The sequence below is a fragment of the Thunnus albacares genome, chromosome 8, assembly GCF_914725855.1.
Source record: "Thunnus albacares chromosome 8, fThuAlb1.1, whole genome shotgun sequence".
Classification (NCBI taxonomy): domain Eukaryota; kingdom Metazoa; phylum Chordata; class Actinopteri; order Scombriformes; family Scombridae; genus Thunnus; species Thunnus albacares.
This window is the reverse complement of record NC_058113.1, coordinates 14,244,891-14,259,197: the sequence shown is the minus strand read 5'-3', so window position 1 is coordinate 14,259,197 and position 14,307 is coordinate 14,244,891. Positions and strand designations below refer to the sequence as shown.

Genomic DNA, 14,307 nt, shown 5'->3' with positions numbered 1-14,307 from the left:
TGAACAGAATGAACAGTCCTGACAGACCACAGGCCCAACTGAAAATTATTGCAATGTATTCTGACTTGGCATTAAATTGGGAAAAGGCAAGTCCTTATAACTTGCAAAGGTTAGAAGTACTGAACAAGTTTTCCACATTATGTGGTGTGTGCGTGCGTGTGCGCGCGTGTGTGTGTGTGTGCAATCATGGGTCTGTCTTTTTGTCTTCTGGGCTATCATCACTCTCTCTCTCTGCATGTGTGTGATAAGTATGCAAGCTGATGAGTGCCAAAGACCTCATCAATTTTCTCTGGATATCTCTCTCTCAGTGTAATATTACGCTTTTTTTTCATTGCCCCATCACACCCATGTCACACTGCACATTTTGTTGACAGTGTTAAGAATGCTCAAGATCTAGTGTATTTTACAACTCAACTGATCTTACATATGATGAACTTGAAATAAAAAAATAATAACTTTTTCTTGACTAAAATGCAGTTTTACAGACATATTTACTGTGACAGTAATGAAGTTTCCATTTAGTGAAGCTAATTTAGGTTAAACTGTTTGGCCACATTTTTCCTTTATAGGTAGAAACAAAGCAAAATGTCCACTTGTAATTTCATTTGCCAACCTTTGACCCTTGGGTTTTGGTAAATATCTGCCATATTGCGCAGCCATTGTATTGCTGTTATGTGATGCTACCGACATGTATAATTACCCAGTGCAGCTTTGAAATAAAACTGATTAAAGGAGTACACCTAGCTTCTGGAGGAGAATCAACCATCGATCCACTCATTATTTAACAGGAACATGGACGCCAAAAATCCACCACCTGTTGCAAGTTTACCAGTGAGCCATAAACTAAATCTAAAATGTGCCCAAAATGAAAACCAGTATCTGTTTGTGTATCCAGGACAGAAAGAAGAAGCATCATCCTCAATCTCAATACCTGTCAATGACTTAAAGGTCATTCTGAGTCTGGCCAGGGAGCAGTATCTGAAGATGATTGACTCTACTCTGCCCTCCGCCGCCCCCTGTCTGACACACGACCAGGAGAGCTCGGCCACCAAGAACTCAGGTACAGTAGGATCCTGTGAAATAGACAGAAACAAGCCAACACTATTTTCTCATCCATTCCAAGATAGATGCGTACACAGTGGAAATTTGTCAGGCTGCTCAGTCTTTTTCCTGTATGAAAGACCCTACCACACACATGTGCACACGAACACACCGACTACCTCGTTCTGACATCCTCCTGTGATATCAAATACTTAATATTGAATGAATCTAATTTCAAAGTGACACCAGGAAACTCACAGTCCTACATTAAAACTCTATTCATCTAATGCCTATTAAAACACACCAGTGGTTATGTTGTAAACTAGGGCTGCAACTAACAATTATTTTAATTATAGATTAAACTGTTGATTATTTTCTTGATTATATCAGGAAAATTAGATATTGTTTTGTCTATAAAATATCAGAAAATGGTGAAAAATGTTGATTGCTATGTCCCAAAGTGCAACCTCAACTGTCTTGTTTTGTCCTGACTGACAGAAAGATACTCAGTTCATTAAAAATAGCTCAAAATGATCAATGGATCATCAAAATAGTTGGCGAATAAATGTCGCAGCTGTATTGTAAACCACAATAGTGTTTTAAATAAGGGGTCACCTAGAATAAAATGAGCTCTGAGTAAATGACAAAATGATAAATAATGCATACATGATACTGATTGTACTTGAAAAATGGGAATTATGTGTCTTCACTGACATTAAATTATTCAACCAATTCCAGGATGTACAGGGGGTGAAAAGTACAATAGAAACTAGAAATACAGTACTACAGAACTTGTGTTCAGTGTTCACTTTATGCACGTTCACAGGATGACAGTGTTAGGAAACAATGCCAGCTAATACTGTAGTATGCAAATAAATCGTAAGCAATAAAACAAGTCTCAGCCTGCAGCTAGAGCTAAATGTGAACAGTAAGGGCATCACTGATTTTATAAATGCAGCTGCGGGGCTTATAGACCTGCATGCCAAGCAGTTTATGTCGTAAATGCATTATTTGTCAATTATTTTTGGTGTCTCTGCACAACATCCGCTTTCATAATGTTTATTGAGTAATTATCTGTTATACTAGATGGAAACATTAACACAGCAGGTGTAATAGTTTAGACAAAACCTTTACCAACAAAACCATACACTTGTCTAATTGTCCAAAATGTTTATATCCTTCCTATTTCATGCTCTATAAAATTTGCATTTAGCTTCAAAAACAGACATGATGATATGGTGTAAACATGTATAGACAGACATTGTAAGGTTCACAGAAGGTTATTTTTTTCCACAATCCATGGCCACCCTCTGCTCTGGTGATGGGAATGTCATTTACAGCAAACAAACAGCTTTTGCAATCCATCAGGAATGTCTTTTGCATTTGTATATCTGTATCGCCTAAAGGTGCGAGAGACTTAGCGTGGGCTGTCGAACCGCTGGAAGAGAGCTCCATTGTCTTCATATAACACACTTACGACCTCAGGCCATTGCTCTGCACAAATCACCGTCATCTCATCACTGAACCAGCTGTATCCAGGTTTATCACAGCTCTGTCCTCCTTGAGATAACATGCAATCTTTCTGCCCAAACATAAGAAAAATGCAGAGCTGCTGATATCTCGGATGCTGACATTTCATCTGTTCAGGGTCCCGTTTGCCAACAGTTCAGCATGTTGACCCGGCTCAAGTGAAAGTTCCGATAACTCTTGTGATCCATCATATAGTGCATTATGCCTACCTTACAGGGTATTCTCATAAAGAGGGCACTGTGGGTCTGTTTATTTATTCTTGCTTCAGAGATCTGCTGTTGCTTTTTTAAAATGCTTATAATGCTCTGCATAGTTATTCCACTGCTCTAAAATACAATACCACAAATATAATGTCCTACTGATTTTTCTCAGCAGAGCTTAACTCTATTCCTTTTCTGTTTAAGGTGCTGTAAAGAGGCATTCATCATCATTTTAAAGTGATTGATAACTCCCATCTTTTTCATGGCATCAACTACTGAGCACCCCAGCTCATGAGCCAAGCCATGCCAAACAACACAAAGCCGAGTTACTCCATCACATGCTGTTGTAGCAACAGTTTCCTCTTGCAGTTATACCGCAATGGGGGTTATGGAGTTCACAGTTTGCAGGACAACTAGCCTAAAAAAATATTTAGGCATGTCCATATCAGACAACTGAAGCCTGACATACACAATTAAGGCTATTTTTGTTCAGATCTAGAAGTCAACCAATAAAGTTTTTGAAGTAGAGAAGAAAATAAACACATTGTTCATTATTATTTTTATATTTTCAATCGCTGAATTGCAAGCAAACAAAGATGCTGGCTCCATCTTGAAGTAAATTTCCACATTAAATGATGAGGGAAAAACTAAGCCTTTTTGTTTTCTCATAACAGGTTCTCAGACCATTTCGCACCAGCCATCTGATTGGCCTGAGAGGAGCGTCCTCCACAATATAGAAAACCTGCAGAAGAGACGACAGAAGAGGAGGTAAATGAGACTTACTGGGAGTAATGTTTGGACAAGTATGTATTAGTAATGTAATGTATTTGATCTACAGTATATTTGTTGTGTCCTAGGTTTGGTCTATTAGGTCCAGGCTCCAGTGACAGCCTGCTGGGTCCCAAAGACAGTCAGAAGGGCTCCTCTGCTCTACTAGATGCCAAAGAATTTCTAAAACACTTCACATCTGATGGCATGCCTACCGGGGAGCTACAACTACTGGCTGTCAATAGAGGGTAGGTTCAGCCATCTTTTCTAGCTACATAATGGGCATTGACGTCATATTGTAAGTGCCTGGCTATAGCGAGCATTGAAGCTTTTAAATCTATATAGATGGCCTTCACATCGCAGACATAAGTAGACAAACTATATAGAGAGAGGCAGCCACTTGTTGAGTACGTCAACAAGATTACAGACAGACCTCAGTTAGTACAGAAAGATATTTAGTACATTTCCGGATTTACACATGAACACACACATACTGTAGGCAGGTAAACAGTATCTGTAGTTTTATGAGTTTTTTTCCCGAGATGGTTCTGAATGGCAAACAATTAATGAGCCCATAATGAGGATTTGATTGTGATCATTAGCCTTCTTCAGTGAGCTTACTACATTTCTAGGAAAATTATTGGGTTTGGGGGGGTGGGGGGGACACAACATTATTCTGCAGCAGAACATTCATCAATTAGTGCTAATAAAAATTCTGTCAGGCCAAATTCAGTCTGTGTTGTGTCAATTAGTGAAATCTCATTTCTTTGTTTAATGAAGAGAACATTAAATTGATGAGCAAAACATAACATTTTCTTTAACAAAGTATTTGTTTCTTCTTCCTCTCTCTCTTTCTCTTTTTCTATATGCCACCCCTACTCCTTCTGTTATCCCACATTTCTCTTTCTCTTCAGTAATAATGTGTTTCAGTTATCACCAGACCTGTCTCCCAGGAAACTCAGCCAGATGTCCTTCAGCAAGGCCTCAACCTCCCATTACCACGGCATAGAGTAAGTTTCTACAAACTATACAGCTATTCAGATACTTTCAGGGTCCAACAGCAGTATTTAAACTTAATCAAGTTTACCATGATTAACAATATGACAAGCTAACAGAAAGCTAAAAATATTGATACCATATTATTGAAAATTACATTTGGGTAGGTAACTGCTTCTGCCCTGACTCTTTATCTGTATACAGTAATGAATCAAAGGTAGGAAAAGAGAGAGCCAGCTTCCCTCGATAGTTACAGTATTTCTTGAACAACCTTAATTTTTGTGTTGATATACAAAATAATTTCATGAGTAATTAACTACACAAACTTTATCCTGCACAAACTTTATCCAAACTTACAGGTGTTGTCAGTAAAAAAAAAAAGTACATGGAAATCAAATGACCCTTCGCTGATAAAACAAATAATTATCATTATTTTATACTTCTGTGTGTGTTTCTCTGTGAGGTGGTGGTTCCATGTTTTGACTTTAGTCAGCCAGTGGGAGCCTGGACTGTAACTACAAGATAGTCTCCATGACTTATTCATTTATTGTTATTACAATTACTCAATTACATATTGTTTTATTTGTTCATCTAGGTTCTGCCTTGACAACCAGCGCTCCTTGGACCGGGATCAGGCCTTTGTACGGCTTCAGTCCCGTCTGATTCGCTATGAGACCCAAACCACCTGCTCCAAGGAGCCCTGTGCCCTCCCCTTTGCCCTCAGCCCTGCCCCCTCCCCTGCTGTGATGTCAGAACCAGGAAGTGTACCTGATGGAGAGACTCTGCAGAATGCTGACGTAGCACGACTCAAACGCAGATCCTGGGACACGGACATTATCGGAGGTTATCCTCGCAAAAGGTATGATGGGTTTACTGTACTGTTTGTCCATTCCACAAATGTCCAAAATGACTTTGAGTGATGCTTCAAGTGGGCTTAAATTAGATTAGTTTTAACTTCAAATATTTTAAAAATGTTCAAAATTCCTCCTTTGATTTGCATGGATGGATGGATCGGTGTGTCGGTGAACTGAGTGGATCTTGTGTTTGCGCTTCACATGGAATGTCATCATTGTAGTGTAAGTGATGTTTGCCATGTTTGTGTCCTTATCTGTTTGTCTGAATGATTCAGATTGGTGAAGTCAGAGAGCAGCGACTCCCTCTGTTCTCAGAGTAGCGGCAGCAGTGGGACACATCCTGCCATCAGGTCTCTACGGCAGCAGCCAAGCAGATCCCAGTCCACATCCACCTCCTCCATTTCCTCTTCAGCTGCAAGACGGACGACCTCAGGTAAAATAAAACAACCAAACTTCAAATGGAAGTCGAATTCCTGCTTTACACTGGGTGTGAGCCATGGTGGGGCTGTGCTGGGAATTACAGGAGGTTAACAACCTCCATGTACCAGCTAGAATGATGAAGTTGAAAGTTTCTCCACCCTAACAGGTGAAACAAAGCTAACAGGAGATTTGAGGAGTCAATCAAGCACACACTATTGGGACCACTTTTCTTCTATTATTCTTACTATTAGTATTTATTTGTTTTATTTCTTAATTTTAGTTTCCGTTAATTTTAGTAATAAAAACTTGATTTATTATGTTGTTTTTTGTTATTTATCTCTTTAATTTTATATTAAATGTTGGTCTGTTCAGACATAGTATGCCAGTAATATGGAATTTGTATTGCCATGGTTGCATTGCTTTATTGCTGATTTTCCTGACATTACTATCCAGGTTTGGTGAATCTCTCCTCTGCTGACAAACCCAAATCCCAACAACAGAAGACACATCATGGACAAACAGAGGACAAACTTGCCAAGGAGTCACGCTCCCAGAAACACAACAGGGTGAGTGTGTTATAGTTTACAAGGAATGGTGTGCTTTTTATTTTATTTTTTTAACATATAAGTTAGTATTGTTACCTTACACATAATGATTAATTTCTCTTTTGAAAACACGTTCATGCTTTTAAGAATTGTGAAATAGAAACAACATAATGAGAAGAAGCGTCACCTGAAAAGCAAGACCTCATCCCAGTACATCAAAAGAGAACTGTTTGTGCATTTCAAGGACGCTGTCCTTCACATAGAGGTTTACAGGAAGAATGGAGAACACTTAAGCTTCATTCATACTTCCATACAAAGAAGGAGAGCTGCAGACTTGCTCACGGACAGCATTTGGACAAATGCTTCTATACATACTGTAAAAGAAAAAAGCTGATGTCAGTAATAAGAGCTCCTTTAACCTCTCCTTTTTTGAGTCAGCAAAAGTTGGTTATGATGTCCTTGAATGAGTTTCTGTGAGTCCATCGTCTTGAGTATGGTGGCTAGGGCTCTGAATAACTAAGACTAAACTTCCTCACCAAAATAACTAAATAGCTAACTAAATAAATAACAAAATAAAAGAAACAACTTTGGTGGCCGAGCAAAACTACTTCAAAGCTACTAAGCACGAAAGAATGTTAAAAATCAAGCTTTCTTGCATTAAAGTTAAAATCCTATGCACAACTGGGTGAAAAGAAACAGATGCAAGTTAAGACTTAAACTTAAGAGACTACATGGTAACAGACAAAGAAAGTACAAAGAAAAATAAAATGGCGGGAAAACTCCAAGACACGACGTGTGTCTCCAGAGACAGGAGAGAAGAAGCAAGACAATGGTCCCAGCTGTTTTGCCTGTTTGGCAGGCAGTGGCATGTTTTGGGGCGGAGGCTCGCTACTTTGCGCTAAAATCGGTGAAATGCTCCTGGTCCTTTGTCTGAAAGGCAGTGTGTGTTTTCCTTTTGACTAACTATATTCAATTTGGTTATTAAACTTATCCAACATTAATGCGAATGTGTCACAACTTCCAATAATTCACCATGGCTCATGAGCAAGTGGTTGTAAAACATGAATCGCATAACACCATACATCACTCAAACATTCAAAGAAAAACAACACAGTGGTTAAACAACCCTAATTTGATCACACAATAAGATAAAATTGCAGTCTTTACAGAATCGCTAACTATGCTCAGTATTACAGGGAACTAAACTATCCACAGTCTAGATGGTAGTTCCTCACCACTTGTCGAAAACAACATACTACTAATAAATGAAAAACAAGTTAAAACAGCAATCAGTTTGATTACATAGTAATATAAAATAAAGTTTACATAATCATACTTTGTGCTCAGTCTTCAAAGACTCAAAGACTAAGAGATGATCTACGACCAATGAGTGGCAATGTGGCCACGCTGTAATTCAATCAAGCGAGTAGTTCCGGGTCTGAAAAGTGAAGCCAATGCAGAAGTGCCCTAAATCTGCATTCTCTCTAATGGCCATCGGGGGGTGACTCCACTGGCACCAAAAAGAAGTGCGATTGCATAGAAATCTATGAGAAAATGACCCTACTGCTCACTTAATTTATTACCTCAGTAAACATTTTCCTAATGAGTTTATGGTCTCAATCACTAGTTTCAGGTCTTCTTCAATATAGCATGATGTTCATCTTATAAATTATGGTCCTATTTAATTTAAATTTGACGATAAAGCAGGGTATGGTTTAGGGTGTGGCTACGATTGACAAGTCACTACCACGGTGACAACGTTAGGTAATGTAACCATAGTGTAACCCCAGATTCACAGAGTTTAGGCGTAGCTGTAGCCGTAGCCATCGCTATTTCAGTGTGTTTTCAGTACATGAAAGTTAATTGTAACATTTTGGTTGCCTAAAAAAGTCTTGTTCAGCGTTTGGTTGTACTAAAAGATCCTCTAAGGAGTCGGCTGTTTAGTTCTTCTGGTAAGCACATTTTGTGTTAATGGTTTTAAGCCTGTTTGTTGCTAGCGAAAACTAGCATTACTGTGAGCATTATCACAGTTAACCATATAAATGCACGGTGCTAACCAAGCTAGCAGTTAGCGTTAGTGTCAGCTCCACCCTATCATCCAAATATGGTCACTTCTCATCACTTCTGGCACTAAAAATCCAAGATGGCAACGGTCCAAATGCCAAACTCAAAGATGGATGTATAATAAGAGCTGGATAGGGCTCTGCCTCTCAGCCTTGCAGCCAATTTTTCCCAGTGGCCACTCGTGGTATCGCAGCAAAAAATCCCCTTGCGGCCCAAAAAGCATTTTCCCTGTAGACCACTAGTGTAAAAGAGACATCTGTAAAACTGTTGAAAGGACACCTCGAACTGCAAACAATGCCAATTATGACTCTTTCTAATATGGATTTTTGATCAATGTTGGTTTTATATTTGTAAAACTTTCCTTGAGCTGAGAAAAGTGATTTAACTTGCGGGTGGGGCCAGCGGGAGAAACGGTTTTGCGCATATTCATTGGGCTGCACAACGTGGAAGCAAACCTGGAAGCTAGAAACATTTTTTGGTGTATGTGCTATGTGAGCAGTTATTTGACTGAATGGGTGCCATTTTTGGTTTGGTAACCAGCTCTTATAACACATCCATGAACTTGAGGCTTCAAAACGAGAGAGTCCACAAACCAATGAGTGACATCATAGTGGCCATGTCCATTACTTTATGTATTTTTATCTATTTTGTCCATGAATTTAATGCATTTAATCATTGAATGGAGAACTGCATTTTATATCACACAGACGTCAGAATTGAAACATCTTACATGAAAACATTTGCTGAGTAATATTAACTGGATTTTAGCTGGACAGCTGGGTTACATTAATTCAGACTTTGGCTTAAAGAAAGTAAATAACAGGGTTAATTCAAACTCAAGAATGTAGCCAGAATTTACTTTGACTGTATATAAATATGGACAACACGTCTCCACTTCTACTGCTATGCAAAACTGAAGATGAAAGATCTCCTTTCTGGGAGCTGCCATCTTACTTGTGTGACATCATTTAGAGCCACAGTCTGCGCTGTAGAGTTGGGCGGACATTGACGGAGGTTTGAGAGTGGCTGTCACAGCTGTCAATCATGATGTCACACCCCCGTTTTATATTGTCAAATAACTAATGAAAAAAAAAACATCAGAAAAATGAGCACTTGGACAAACATCTTTGGGAGAAATTTATTTGACATGTACTTTGATTTTTTTTTTTGGTTTGGCGCATGTCCCATCCGCTAACATGGAGGGGGCGGGATTTATGACCTGTGCTGCAGACAGCCACCAGGGGGGCGATTAAGATGTTTTGGCTTCACTTTTGGCGAGATGTCATGACATCCATCTTTTACACAGTCAATGGTAATTTATGACCAGCCTGACAAATGTCTTATCTAAGACCACATCAAGGTGAGGAGAGAGAGATCGAGAGGTGTGTGTGTCTGTGTCTGTGTGTCTGTGTGTCTGTGTGTCTGTCTGTCTGTCTGTTTGTCTGTGTGTCTGTGTGTGTCTGTGTGTGTGTGTGTCAGAGGGAAGACGAGGCATGGAGAGAGAAACAATAGCAGGGTTGTTTTAATCTCAATACCGACTTGATGAGGCGTGTAATCACTAATCAAACCTAAAGACTTTTTTACTGCAAAAGTTTGTTAATCCTTTTGTGTGTGTTCCTACTGAGGTTCTCTTGATTCGGAAGAATCAATAGAAAGACTGTGTGAGTGCCCCAGTCGGGTGTCATAAATTCGTTTCATGACACAGCAGGGGTCCCAAAGGTTATTTGAGCCTCAGTGATAGTTCTCTAAAGTGTCAAACTGACATCTTGCTATGGAGGGGTGAGAAAGGTCAGTATATCCTGAGAGAAGATTAAAAAAAAATTCAATCTTTGTAACATTCCACAGAAAAGAAAGCAAGACTCCTACAGAGGTTAGCTTACTTGGTCAGGAGCAATAAAGTGTTATCTGGAGTGATTTGGGTTTAAGTCTATTGTTTGGAGGCACTTTGGTAATGGACAGTGACCATGAAGGCACACTACTGTATTTCATCTCACTACAAATTAGCAAATTCGCAATAACATTTCAGTGTTGGTGAAGTTTCCTTAATATGCATCTTTTTAGCAACGAATAAAGAAAAATCTACAAAATCTGAAATCAAAGCTATGTGTTCAGCTAACATGAGTGATCTATGTTTTGCATTGTGAATTTGTGCGCTGCGTCATAATTTTATGGCAAAGGCGCTATTATCATTATCATCACCTGCTGCTTGTTCTATGTACACACAGAAACACATACATGGACATACACACACACACACTAACACCTGCACACCCTTCTTTCTGTCCAATGCACAGCTCACAGTCTGCATCCCGACCTTGACTTGTTCTGATTTCTGATTACTATGCAAACAGGCTTATCATCCAAACCCAAGTATAGGAAAGAACAGTTGGCACACGATTCAGAAATAATGATAGCAGTTTATTCAGGACAGAGATTAAAAGCTGCCTTTCTACTCCTCGTGAGACTGAATGGCACCAATGATTCCTCACAATAATTTATGGTGCTCCCTCGCTGTGACAAGATTAAAGGCACATCTATTTATTTCAGGAATGTGTTTTCACCCTTGACGTTACCAGTAAAATATTGTATGTTTGTATCTGAGAGCTCATACTGTGAATGTAAAGGGGTGCAGCTCTATGCAAGGACAAGACATTTTGACATTCCTTCCTTTTAAAAACGAAGCCTTGCTAAAATTAGTTTCTCTGAGCCGGGGTGACGTCGGGTGGTGAGGGAATAAACAGAACTAGATTAAATGTTTTCACTATTGTGCTAATGCAATTGTGTCTGTGTATGTCTGTCTTTTGTGTCCTCAGATGCTGCAGGAGGTAGTAGCTAAAACACTGAAACACCACGGGATCACTGTCGAGCATAAATGCTTTGAGGCCTGCAGCAAAAGACTGTTTGATATCTCGAAATTCTATCTCAAGGTTAGTCTTTTTACTGCCCACACAGTCAGCACTGTCCTCTCTTTGACAGTGAAGTTGTCTTTATTTGTACGGATTGTAATTTTGACCATATGTTGTGTCTGCTATAGATCCTTGTAACAAATCAGCACTTTAATATGAGCAGTTTGAAGATACCATTGCCTTGTTTAGCTGTTTTTTTCCACTTAAGACATTTTCATCTAATTTCTAAATAGACTACTGCGTCTTACAGATTTGACACTTTTCTTTTTCCCCACTCTGTTCTAACTTCTTTCCCTAGTTCAATTATATTCAGCTCTGACTTCAATGTTGAGTTGGTGTAAAGCCCATGTGGATATACCTTACTGTGTCAAAAAGACTGATCCTCCTCTTTGTTGTTTGATCCCAGGATCTGAAGACATCTCGCGGTCTGCACGATGAGATGAAGAAGGCAGCCAACAGCAACGTGAAACAGGTAACGCCACCTAACAGCATCCTGACCTGAATCCAACAGATCCCGACAAATGTTATTTAATCATCTGCCAATTCTCTGCATTGATGTGTCTCATGTGTTGTAAACCTATACACAACGCCCTCTGGGAAGTGGGAAGATAAACAGAGCATAGCCAATGCTTTAGCAGCCTTGCTAACTAGTGGTCAGTAATAGATGAAATAAAGCAGAAATTTGCAAAAGGGGAGCTTCTTAAAATCCCTGTTGATTCGGAGAAGGCTCTTGCATTGTGGGGACATTATGACGTCATTGTGACAATGGATAAAAACCTCCAACTTTCCTCCACAACTCCGACTCTTAAAGAGCATTGTGATCGCGGGTACAAAATTCTGTTCTGTTAGGGCTGTTTGGATTGTTGTCAAGTTCAGCTGGGGAAGGTGTTTTGGGTTATAAGCCATGTTCATCTGGCCAATATTCAGAAAAGGTGAAGTTGAAGTTAAGGCAGATAATTTATTATTATGAGATGCTACATGCTGGTAGTTGCCTGCAGTGTGTGTATCGCTACTAAACTTACAGCTAATCACCAAGTGGAAGTTATAGTTATGCTGTATGTTTTGTGCTGGTGGGAGGTTGTGCCATATCTCTGTGTTGGGGTGTTGTCAGATTAGTTATTTACTATGTGTGAAAAAGCCTATAACTTCGTCTTTGAAAGTGAACTAATAGTAATAATAAAAACAAATATAGCTTCTGGTATCGGGTCAGAGTTGGGTCTCAAATTCTGCGAAACCAGGCGGGTTCAATTGGGTCAGGTCTGAAACATAAAGCTTGGGTACCTGTTCACGTCTCGGCTTTAGGCCTGTGCAGCACTCTATACCAAACACCAATGATTTTCAACTTGATGTATTTGTATGCTACAGCAGAAGCCTTTAAATTTACTTTTTTATAACATATCTCCTGTTATTGTAGGTCATTGACTGGGTGCTGGAGAAGACCTCAAAGAAGTGAAAATGTACCTGAAGAAAAAGCGGAAGAAACAATCTCTTTTGACATTAACGAATCCAAAAAAAAAAATAGTTTTACTAGTACTAGTTCAACCAACATCTTGTTCTTCTGTGCTATTGTTTTCATTGGTAAAACAGGTTTCCACCATTTGGGGAAAAAAAAAAAAAAGTTCATCTTATGTCACATTTCAACGCATGAATTTGTGTTTTCTCTTTGAGCCTTCACAATTAGTTTGAAATCATTTAATTAAGCTTGTTTTAATTACCGTAATCCTTTATTTTTTGTTTCTCTCACTAAGGAAATGATAGTGGCATATAATTTTTTTTCAACTGTATCCAAATTTTTGAGCTTTACTTGGTTTGCAGTTGTGTGTACTCTCACCCTGATATTTTCCCAAGAGCTCCAGAGCTTTGACACAGAAAAAGAGAATAACACTTGGGTACAAATCAGCATAGTACACGCAGCTCTGGCTGCAGTCACTGAGAGGCCACGAGGGCTTCGATGTTGGCGGAAACACAGCAGGTTGCAGTCATTATTTCTTTGTGGTTGTTTTCCAATGTAATTTTAAATCCTCCCCCGCCTGTTCGTTTTGTTTCTAAATACAATATTTTTATGGATTTATGTACATATTTTATCTTTGTTTCATATTTTACTGTTTGTAACACAATAAAGTGTTTTTTACATCTTATTTTGTGCACAGTTTGTCACTCTGATTACAACCTGAGCAGGTTGCTGTGGGAAAGCGAGTGTGTATGTGTGTTAAGGAAAAAGATATGAGTGTATGTGTGTGTTTTCTCTGAGAAATACGTATTACATTATCAGTGCTCACAGATAACAGCCCAGTCTGGATAGTAACTGTTATTCAGACAATTAAAACAAAGCCATGAGCAGTGCAGCACATTGTGATGTGCTGATTATCACTGACAGTCAGATTTGTCCTGTTCTTACAAGTGTGTCGTCACAACAGACCAGTCAGGAACTCTAAGCACTAAAAAAAATCTCTCTCATGCCAAGTCAATATAAAACAATGTTTTTTTGTGTGAAGTTGAACTACAGAATAGTGGCTTGTTTTAGTGTCACTTGCCATTGTACTACCTGGTAGAATGAGATGTCTACACACTGCACATGTTTCATTGTTATGCATGAGAGGCGATGTTCTGCTCAGCCAGGTAGTTATAGCTGATGCACTGTTGGGTGAACAAGAATAACCTACTTGTGTTTTGGTACTGTGGCCATTTCATTGGGCACACATCTGTAGTCGTGGGTAGGACCTCCTTTGTAGACTGAATTCAACAAGGTGCTGGAAACATTCCTTAGAGCAGTGGTGTTTGTGAAGTAGCTCAGCTAATTTGGAAAAATAAAAGTGTGAGGTTGATCTTTAGTTTGTCATAACAGCAATAAGTAGACTTCTGGACTCACCTCCCACCAACCTGAGTCAGTTTTAACAACCTAACACCACATGCTGTGATTGAGAATATGTGAAACCTAGTTACTAAATGAGCAAAAAAGTTAAAAGTCCTGTGATAAACTAGC

General features: G+C 39.1%; 1 protein-coding gene across 1 annotated transcript in view; it reads left to right on the top strand.

The window, feature by feature from the left end:
• The window catches only part of LOC122987770 (MDM2 binding protein), a 32,801-nt gene extending 19,877 nt beyond the window's left edge, over positions 1-12,924 (top strand). Inside the window, exons 14-23 of the mRNA XM_044359801.1 lie at positions 896-1,060; positions 3,446-3,539; positions 3,629-3,787; positions 4,454-4,549; positions 5,131-5,394; positions 5,665-5,822; positions 6,263-6,375; positions 11,232-11,345; positions 11,731-11,796; positions 12,739-12,924. Coding sequence (XP_044215736.1) covers positions 896-1,060; positions 3,446-3,539; positions 3,629-3,787; positions 4,454-4,549; positions 5,131-5,394; positions 5,665-5,822; positions 6,263-6,375; positions 11,232-11,345; positions 11,731-11,796; positions 12,739-12,777 — 1,268 coding nt within the window. The 3' untranslated portion in view covers positions 12,778-12,924. The remainder of the gene's footprint in view (positions 1-895; positions 1,061-3,445; positions 3,540-3,628; positions 3,788-4,453; positions 4,550-5,130; positions 5,395-5,664; positions 5,823-6,262; positions 6,376-11,231; positions 11,346-11,730; positions 11,797-12,738) is intronic.
• The last annotated feature ends 1,383 nt before the right edge of the window (positions 12,925-14,307 follow it).